Here is a 10,775-nt window from a genome sequence, read left to right on the forward strand (position 1 = left end):
GCAAGCATGGAGTTCTTCCCACTTGGAAGTAAAATCATGTTTTACTGGCTTCTCTGAGTAAGTGAGAGAATAGTTTCTGTCTGGCAAAAATGGAAAAATCGGAGTCAATAGGAGTACTTGTTGAAAGCAGTGATCTAGTCCACCCTCCTGTTTTGAAGCAAGGCTATCACAGCACTAGATCAGGTCAGACATAACACATTGTAGGTACCTGTCATTGTACGACACCCTTGGCAGACTGGTAGTTGTGGTGGGAGAGATATCCTACAGGAAAGTTTTCCTGGTAGAAGTGTTTACACACTCATGTTTGTCACATCATTTAGTTTTGATGGGGATGTGGTAAGAGAGAATAAATTAAATTAGATTTTAATTTTATTAGAGTTTTATTGCTATTAACACTTCAGGTTATTGAAAATTACTGCAAGAAAGATAGATAAGGACTGATACACAGTTATCCTGACAAAAATATTATTTTCCTCACATGTTCATAAGAGATGCTGAAGTAATATATGTTTAACAGCACCTATTTAAAGAAGCACGCTCAAATCTAGCTAAATTAATGTTATTATTATGCACATTGCCTAATAAAATTGCATTAGAAATTACTATTCATAGCAAAGGTAAATGTAAAATTGCATTAGGGTTTTTTTTCCTTTCTAAAAATTATAATATAATAATGTCCTCTGTAAGAGATTGTCCTGGTAGATAAAATTATATTAAGTTGACTTTCTTCATTAAATATAATACTTTTATTTTTACTTTCACTATACAGATTTTTTTCCTTCAGTATTTATTAAAGTGTCACTACCGAACTGTGTACATACAAAGTGAAGGACTTTAAATGAAAACATCTTTTAATAACTGGGAAAAAAATTTCCTGAGTAATATGCCATCAGTATTGCCCTTCTAGCTGGTTTGTCTGTATTCCATCCATTATTTCATCTTTCCGCAGGAAAAACATGTGAGTATGGTTCATATTGAATCACGAAAATCAAAGAGGAGAAATTCGGAGGTGGAAATTTTTGTGGACTGTGACTGCAGTAAGAAAGAATTTAATGAACTGATACAGCTGCTCAAGTTTCAAACTAATATCGTATCTCTCAATCCACCAGAAAACATCTGGACTGATGAAGAAGGCAAGGCTGCTTTTGTATCACTTGATCTAGGTGCTGACAAACGGTTGTGCACAGGTATCTCCATAGTCTTATGCTCCAGTACATTCAACTCGCATTCTCTCTTCTACAGATCTCGACTGTGTCCCTTGGTTCCCCAGGAAGATATCTGAATTAGACAAATGCTCACAGAGAGTTTTGATGTATGGATCTGAGCTGGATGCAGATCACCCTGTAAGTGTAACATAAAATTGTCTTATAGGTAATTTGTTCAGGTTATTCACTAGTCACATAAAAAGCCTGTTGACTGCTGGTGCTGAGTACTTTTTTGAGCATATGGTTTTCAGAAGGTGAGGTTTTAGTTCTCTGCAGTAGTTACAGTAAATTAATTTTCTTTTCTGTAGTAGGACACCCATAAAGGAAGTCCACCAGAAAATTTACTATTTAACAACTATGTTCCCTTTTGTATGGCTTTCATTTTGTTTTTTTCTTTTTTTTTTTTAACTAGTTGATAGAAAGGTTTCAAACTCTGAAGAGTTTAGATCAATGAGACCTTCAATTCTGCTACAAGTAGCTCTTAGGTAAGAATTTATATTAACCTAGGTGTCAGAGAAGAAAGAATTATGAAGGAAGACTTCCTTGGGCGCTCAGGAGATAATTACAAAATAAAACAGAGCAACATGTTCCTGTTCCTGCATGAATGCAGAAGGTGCCTCACATTGATTCCTGACCTTGGTGATAGCATACAAGCCTGCGTTTCACACAAGCTGTGTCAGCAGTTGTGCCAAATGCTCAATGCAAAAGCCAGAAAAAGAGATTTTTTAGTTGTTTTATTTCTTTTGGCTGATGCCATAAATGCTTAACCTCTGAGTCTTTAGATGGCAGCTGTTTGCAGGCACTTGTGTAACTTGTTATAATTCCAAGCTTTTACCTTTCAGTGACTTGGCTGGAAGATACTTGTGCTAACTAGTTGTATTCATTCCTAAAATAGCGAGAATTAAACTGGTATTGTAGAAACTTGTAGCTGAAAGGAAGTAGATGATGAACTAAGATACCTGACTGTAAGATTGTCTTGTGACAGAATCAGAAACTTAACTATAGGTGATAGTCTCCTTTGTTTTTTGTCACACACATTTTTGACAATATTGTCCAAGATGATGAAAAAAGGCCCTGAAGAATTTCTAAGAGACAGCAGAAAGATCAGTTTGGTGTAGGGGACTTTCTAGTGATGCACCTGTATACCATGCTACTGTGGTGCCTGCATGGACTCCTCTCTAGTGACTGTTGGCTGAGGAGTAGCAGGTACTCTTGGTAGCCCTGGGTTTGAGGCTCTGTGTCAGTGCAGAAATAGCACTCAGCTGCCTTCTGTCCTGTGTGCTCCACAGCTCCTGCAGTGGCCATGCTGTGGTGGGAGCTCAGGCACAGACCCTCACGCCTGTGCACACAGGCAAAGATGTCATCACAATGTCCCCTGGCAGCCCTACTTCCCTGTTTCTGGTGTCACCTGCGTGTGTATCAGCCACAATAATCATTATTGCCTCTCTTGGTTCCCAGCCTTCTCTACTATGTGTGAGCCCTTCCCATCTGAGGGTTCACAGTTGGGAACCTGGATCCTGGTTTCTGCCATATACTTTTTGATGACAAACTAGGATTTACCTCACATTTTCTCAGAATAGAAAGGTCTGTTGGATTCATTCAGCCATTAACAGTAATTTGGTTTGAACAGCTCATTCTAGCCTTGAGTCGATGACTGTGACGGGCCATTTGATACTGTTTTATGTTCTGAGCTGGTGCCTTCATTAAATACTTGAGTGCTCTGCTGAAAATCTGCCTTCAGTTTTACAGACAATGAGAAAAAGATATTTGCATTATATGAATATATATTTTACACTTGGGGGAACTCTTATAAACATAATTCACACACCATTTGTTAGCCTATGCAGCATGCTAGGTATTAGAGATGTAAAAAGGGTAAAAAACTGTAAAATCTGTGACTGGCCTTCTGCTGAAAATCTGCCTTCAGTTTTACAGACAATGAGAAAAAGATATTTGCATTATATGAATATATATTTTACACTTGGGGGAACTCTTATAAACATAATTCACACACCATTTGTTAGCCTATGCAGCATGCTAGGTATTAGAGATGGGGGTAAAAAACTGTAAAATCTGTGACTGGCCTTTCCAGGGCCACTTTTGGTGCCTGCCCTCATCCGTAGCGGTGGCATGTAGGTGCCAGAGGACCAAAGAGAATTACCCTATTACAGAACCAGTATAGCACCACTTCAGCAGCATAGCTCTAACCCGCTTCATATGGGCTAATGGTTTCAGTCTCAGTTTCACTAGCTGTGACAGGCTTTTAAATCCCCCGCGCTGTCTTCCATCACTTTTCAGCTCTCGAAGGGTCTGCAGCTGAGTAACTCAGCACTTATGTCAAAAGGTATTAAGCAGACAAGGAGGCTCCCCCAGATTACAACAACTTTTTTCCAGTCAAAAAGCTTTTCCGTGTAGGAGTGGAGGCTCAAAGGTTTACTGCAGTCCTCTGATATCCTCTCTTACTCTGCACCCGCAGCTCAGCTTTGGTTATGGTGCAGTAAAATGCTTTCTGAGTTTCCTGGAAGCTCGTACAAATACTTCAAATCAAACAATGTTATCTTTTCATTCCCTTTAGTGATTTGAGTTTGTGTATGTAAGCAATAAGGAAAAAATGCATTTTACTTTTCAGCTTTGACCAGGGAAAACTTAATTACACTCTCTGGGTTACTAACTGGGAAACTTGGATAGCTTCTCACCCTTTTTCATCTTCAAGAGGCTGGCAGTTCTGCCTTGAGAATAGGTAACTCTTTTTGTAGTCCAAAACCTGAAGTATGGAATACTTTTATAGGTGTGGAAGAGATCTTGTTTTAGGTTTGAATAGCTCAAAGGGCTGTAAATAGCTCAAAGGGCTGGTATTCTACAACTCTTTTGCACTTAATATGGAAAAGATATGAGCCTACCGTAGGCCATTTGGTAGAGCCCTTCTTCTGTAACTCAGGTTGAGCAATATGCATATTTGCTGCTGGAGGCTAATGGTTCAGTCTCTAATGTGTTGGTTAAGATGGCAGCTGCTGAAGTAGCGTGTTTAAAATGAGTTGTGTATGAACTCTGGGTGCCTCATTCTCCTGGCGAAAAAAGATGGATGGAGGATAGGTAAATTATTCTGCTTTGTGCCTGCGTGTAAGTCTCCATTCAGATTAATTTTCCTTAAATGAGACAAAATGACAAGGAAAAAGTTGCCCTTTTTTAACATCTTTCAACTCAGATGAGTGACTACACCTATGCATAAACCTTGAAAAAACTCCTGTGGGACTTTGGTGGGGAAAAAAGTGAAGAAATCTTTATCTTCCCTTGCAGACCAGTAGATGTTGTTAATCAAAATACAATATAATTAGGTACTAAATAAACACTTTAATGATTTATTTTATAATTCTTACAGCTAATTTTCTGTCCTTATTGCAAATTACTCTCTTCTTCCTTGCTTAAGGGATTTAAAGACAATGTCTATCGACAGAGAAGAAAGTACTTCGTGGATGTTGCCATGAGCTATAAATAGTAAGTACTGGCATAATTCTTCCCAGTGCTGCTGACTGGTTGGAATTCATGCTCTACTTAATTCTGTAGGATGAAGTTTAACAGTAGACAAAGTCATCCTTTAAACTTTGACTAGTTTAGTGTAAGCTATAAGTGACAAACCTGATGCTTGAAATCCCATCACATTTTTGGTGCAGATACCGGCAAATAAAGCATTTGAAAGGTAGACGCTATCTCTTCAGCATTTTTTTATTGCTGTTTAAACTTAAGAAACTCTTAAAAATGCTGGTGTGTCTTAATGACAAAGGTGCTGCTGAATTGCACGTATCTAGCATCCGTATGTAGTTGGATGAACTCACTAAACCCCCAAATTATTATTTTCTTTCCATGCTCTTACTATACTGGACACTGCAAAATGCCGTTTATCAATTTTGCCAGCACAGCTCTGAATTTCTCAGAATTCAGTCAGTGGATTTCTCTGCAGTTTGTGGAGCTGGTGCCTGCACACAAATACACTGCATGTGTTTTCTCATTTTGAATTTTTTTTTTCCATGTCAAGTCAGTGTTTTCCATTTACTGCCCCTGAAAGTTAAGAAACTTTCTGTGCTACCTAAAAATACCTACTGTGTTGCAATTTTCTTGTCACAGAAGCATTCATCTAATTCTATCCGTACTCTACGTTTTATTTGCAACAGACCTAAGCCCTCATTCTAAAGAGAAAGAACATACTAATTTCGTGTTCTTTTCCATTTTATGACACTTCTTCAGGTTTTTCATTTTTCTTCTCTGGGATTTCTACCTGTTTTGTTTAAAGAGTAGAAAACACAACAATTTTTCTCCCTTCTTAGAAGGTATAACCTGTCAGGAAGCAATTATAAGGTAGATTCTTTATGATTTTTCAGGTGTGTTTTTTTAATTGTTATTAATATAAGCTAGCATATGGGCTGCAGAAGGCTGGGGTGACAGGAGGATTAACTTTGCTTTGTGACCATATAATCCTGATTATATTTCTCCTTTCCTTTTGTACCATTCTTATTGTTAAGCTATTACCAATTTAATAAATGCGTCAGTGCTAGCTAGTGTGAGTTCCCCTTTTTTTTGCCAGTGGATTATTTATTTAGCTGGACGTTCAGGACATTCATCCAGCACAGTGAGCTGCTGCCTGCTGGGGGCAGGATGATGGTTGGTAGAGAAGCTTCCTAGGCTGACCAGGTAGGTCCTAAGTTTAGCCAGCTTTCAAATGTAAATCGAGACAGTTGTTTTGCTTGTTTGTTTACAGCTGATTGATTTGTTATATTATTCTCCATCTAATGCCTCTGGTGCTTCTCACCTAGCAGTTATTGCAGTGTGAAATGTCAAGCAGGTACCTGTGAACAAGGGCAGACTTGTGTGCTCCTAGAGCTCTTTTAGTAAGTCAGATAGTTCTCCATTTACCCATGGTGGTAGCAGCAGTGCCATGCATTTCACAGCTGCCAGTTGCTGGAAATAGCTTCTTTCCTTCTCCCTCTCAGCTGCCTAAGTGCTGGAAAGATCATGCAGCTGGCTCACTAAGCAGTGGTTGGTCTTCTGCCACAAAGGTTTCTTTTTTTCCTGCCCTGAAACGAGTGAGAAACATCTTTTCACAAAAATGACGTAGTGTAATCCTGCATATTCCCAGAAAAACAGATAAAGAAAAGGAAAAATCCTTTCCTTGTTTAGATTTTGAAGGCTCAAGAACCATTTCTGTAGGCATATTATGAAAATGAAAACAACCCAAACCAGCGGTTATTTGGGGGCTAGATCTTGTGCTTCAGCAAAATTGCTCAAAAGTACTCCATCATCCCACTGATCTTTTCAAACCTTTAAAAGATTTCAAACCCTTCCTAGTATTACAAGCAGAAGGAAAACAAGATACTTGAAATATTTTTAGCCAGGGACCACAAAATGACTGGGAGGCCAGTGCTTAGCGCAGTTACCTAAAATGTGGCAAAATCGTGTTCATACTTCTCAGGTCTTTTGCAGTGGTTAGCTTAACCTCAGGGATGTGCCATATTTGCTGGGCTGTACGCTCAGTCTGTCTCTGGGTATGCCTGTAGAGACAGCCCAGGGAGGCATTTACCCTCAGCATTCTGCAGCCACGCTGAAGAAAGGAAAATCAGCTCAGGGAGGGCTCCATGCTGCTACAGCTAAGAATTTTCTGCTACCCATGCTGGAGAACTCAGGATTAATCCTAATATAGGTGTTTTGACACTACATTGCAGTCTCATCAAACTCTCTTCTGTGGTCTAATGACTATTTACTTATTTATACAAAAAGAACAGCTCTGTTGTAAGGACTGCTTCCCTTAGGGATAAATTCAGAGCGTTGTCTTGAACCTCTCAGTGCCTTCCAGGTAAGTGACCACCCTGACACTTACTGAGGCTTGATGCATTTCTACTTTTCGTTTTGCAGTGTAAAAAGCTCCCATATTTGTTTCTTTAAAAAATAACAGAGAGATTTGGCTGCAAGGAATTGGCTCTGTAAAAAAAATTTGTTGAGTTGAAAATTCTGGATCAGCATTTCTTTTATGAGTTGGTGGTGTGCTGTAGTGGTAGACGCTCTGCTTTGCTTGAACATAAATAGGCCTCTGTAGTGGAGAGAGAAAGAAAACCACTAAGTAATGAATTTGGAGGAGCAGGTATTTGCTGGTGCTGGGTGTTGAAGGGAAAGCTAAGTTGATAGAGAACAGCAGTAAAGATCAGCTGTATGAAATAAATGGACCAAAAAAAAAATATTCCTCCCTTCTTCACTTAGTTTCTATCCTAAAGATAGGGAAAATGTGTTAATCTTGCTAATTAGTCACTTGAGACTGATTAAGGATTGAAAAAGTATTAAGAAAATTAAATCTGAAAGAAAAATACGATGTTTAAGAGGGTATTCATAATATGAGTTGATAGCTCATGACCATGACAGAATGGAAAGACCTTATTTTAATAAGGGGAACTAAGAATTCAGGATGGGTTAGCTTCTAGAGTCATCTTACTCAGCCACAGGAAAACTGGCTACGCAGGTTGGCCATTTCTGTGATTTATTGAAATGTTTGAGTGCAAGTGGGTCTTGCTTGTTGAAATAAGAGGGTGAGAAAAATGAGATTTTTGCAGAGCTGAGTGAGAAAGGCATAGGTCCTCCCTCAAGTCTGGCTGCCTTGATCCTCTCCTTAAAGAAAGCAATATCATTATCAACTGGAAATAAGATCAGCTCTCCTAAGCATAGATCCTATTAAGGAATTAATGTTCAGTGAACCATACTGCTGTGCTAACGAATTAATTGAAACAATAACTAAGTTATAAACCTTTTAGTGAGCAGTGACCAAGCTTCAGATCTTTGATTGTGTTTATACCTCTCTAGTGACAGGCGAAATAGAAACCTGAGTTTTTCCGCTGGTGCACGCATTTATTCCTCCTAGGCCAGTGCTGACCTGTGCTGGCAGTATCCATAGTAGAGGTCAGGTGTAAGGAAAAGGGACAAGGCTGCTGCACAGGTAGGGTGGAGCAGCAAACTGTTGGTATCAGTACAGTTTAGAATAAATGTGTTATGCTTTCTATGAACTGGCAGGCAGCTTAAGGGTGATAAAGTGTAAAGGTGAAGACAGATACTGTACCTGAAGGACTGACTCCCACTGCAGAATGGACACAGATCCAGAGCAGCTTCTATTGATGAGAAGTGCTTCATTAAATGTGTTGCATTCTTGTCGTGTCTGCAGAAGAGTGCCTGAAGGGGAACTAGCGGATGTATTGGATGTTCAGTGAGTCCTTAACAAGTGTCTCGTACAGAGTAGCCTTTGACTGACAGATAAGTGCCGTGGATCAAAATCGTTTGATATAGTGAAAGGCAAGGGGATGAAATGGTAAGTTTTCAATAAAGATGAGGGGACAGCCATGATGAATGTAGGACAGACAGTCCTCTCTTGTGCATGTAGGGACTGCATAGTGGCAGTTGCATATGGCATGAGGGCTCATGCTTTGTTACCTCATACGGTGGAGAGGATGGTGAATCTGGCAACAACTAAGATGGAGAGCCGATCCCCAGCAAAAGCCCAGCACTGCAGTTCTCCTGATACAGTGGCATTCTCCATGCCCAGTAGGCCCATTCAGGTGCTGTCTGCAGAGAGAGGCTGCAGCACTGGGCTGGGAGTGCTGGAGATAGTAACTGGTAGAGCGGAGGATGGTCCTGTGAATCTCCTTGCTTAACTGTACTTTGCTATGGTGCGGGAAAAGAAGATACCTGAGGAGAAGGCAGATTATATTGCCTTAGATTGTGATACTAAGATACTTAGATACTATAGATTGAGAACATTAAATCCAGAGAAAGATTATGAAGTTTCTAGGGGGAGTTAATGACGTGTGATGATGGCCAGTGACCATGGCATGGGAAATTCCTTACAGCTAATTCAGTGCAAATTGGAAGGAGCTCTTCGCATTCTTCACACCACCAGTCAGCTTTGAATTAGCAGTAACCACTCAAGGTAAATCTTGAATGCCAGGGACAGACGAGCAGGTACACTGGAAGGCTCCTGCTTTGCAATTTCTGTACATCTGTGTAAGGGGGAGGAGGCAGAGGAATGGTGCAGAAGGAAGAAAAGGAGAGATGTATTTAGAGGCTTGCTTTCACCTAGGCTAGACTGTTGGCTCTGAGATGAGCTTCCTCATGATGTTGTCCTACAAGAATTTGGTGTTCCAAACATATCTGCACATGTAAGCAACAATCTAAACGGCGAATATATATATATTAATTGGATCCACATATATCTAAACATCTATGCATTTGACATCTTCATTTTGTGAAATATTAGGTAATGATGCTGTGTGAGTATTATGTATTTTAAAGAATGCAAAGGGCATTCTTTACAGAAGAATAGTCTGCTGATGGTCTTAACTGAATCTGAGTTAGACTGAATCAGTTTCTTCAGCTAACCTCTTGCAAAGGCATCACTGGCAATGAACGGAGAAGTATTACTTTGTTATAGGAACATGGCATGTAAGAAGTTCATCTACTATGATATGTATAAAGATTTAGAAATAGTCTCATTGCTTAATAAGAAATACAGTTTTTAAGAAATGAATGTAATAAGTACAACATAACATCAAGAAGTAATTCTATGACAAAAGCATCTAGCTGTCATTTTAAAACAGTTTTTAGTAGTTTTAATAGTCTCTGCCTGTCTTGATCTATTTAAATTAATACTTTTCACAAAGTTTGCTATCCACAGTCTGTCTTGAATTTGGTTATATTCAAATGTATTTTGTATTATTTTATTTTTTTACAGTGGTCAACCCATTCCCAGAGTGGAATATACAGCTGAAGAAATTAAAACATGGGGGGTGGTATTTAGGGAACTCAGTAAACTCTATCCCACCCATGCTTGTCGTGAATATTTAAAAAACTTTCCTCTGCTGACCAAATACTGTGGATACAGAGAGGATAATGTGCCTCAGCTGGAAGATGTTTCTATTTTTCTTAAAGGTAAGATTCATATTTAGTTTGTCAATAGATGTAGTTTCATGAAAACACTCTTTTCGGATACTATGAAATGCACACCGAATGAAAAGACTCCCAGCACTGTCAGTGAACTTTGGTTTAGCCTGAAGTATCATTCTGTTTCTGACATTCTCCATGGCAGAGAGTTTGTGGAGACAAGACACTTTTATGTATGTATTTGCAAGTATGAATTGAGAGGAATTAAACAGCTGAACAGGTATCACATGAAGTTACTTTTGCACGGTGTGAGAAGTCCTTCAGTATAATGAAAAGAAAGACCAGAGTTAGCTCTGCTCATTGCCATGGGGTGGGAGTTCTTATAACTGCAGTGGGCAGCACCTAGATACCCTGGCAAGTAAAAGAGGAAATAAAATGCCAAGATAACCAAATCTAAAAGGAGAGCAAGTTTGACACATTGTACAGCTTGATGAATGTGAGGCTTTCTTGAGTTCTCAAGACCTCATGAAACTAGTTATTATATTTATACATTGAAAAAAATCAATGGGATTCCATAGGTGATCTGATACTTCAGTTTCATGTTATTATTAAGGGATCAGTATATTACATAATTAAGTTTGAAAATACCTGTTAAGGGTCGAG

At 39.1% G+C, this 10,775-nt stretch overlaps 1 protein-coding gene across 1 annotated transcript in view; it reads left to right on the forward strand.

Annotated features, from left to right (window-relative positions):
- Nucleotides 1-10,160, forward strand: part of LOC104500618 (tryptophan 5-hydroxylase 2-like) — a gene marked incomplete at both ends in the record, with an annotated part of 11,718 nt that extends 1,558 nt beyond the window's left edge. Inside the window, 4 exons of the mRNA XM_010144287.1 lie at nucleotides 950-1,133; nucleotides 1,243-1,343; nucleotides 4,633-4,700; nucleotides 9,964-10,160. Coding sequence (XP_010142589.1) covers nucleotides 950-1,133; nucleotides 1,243-1,343; nucleotides 4,633-4,700; nucleotides 9,964-10,160 — 550 coding nt within the window. The remainder of the gene's footprint in view (nucleotides 1-949; nucleotides 1,134-1,242; nucleotides 1,344-4,632; nucleotides 4,701-9,963) is intronic.
- Nucleotides 10,161-10,775: the final 615 nt, after the last annotated feature.

This window comes from Buceros rhinoceros, unplaced genomic scaffold, assembly GCF_000710305.1.
Source record: "Buceros rhinoceros silvestris isolate BGI_N320 unplaced genomic scaffold, ASM71030v1 scaffold41089, whole genome shotgun sequence".
Lineage (NCBI taxonomy): Eukaryota > Metazoa > Chordata > Aves > Bucerotiformes > Bucerotidae > Buceros > Buceros rhinoceros.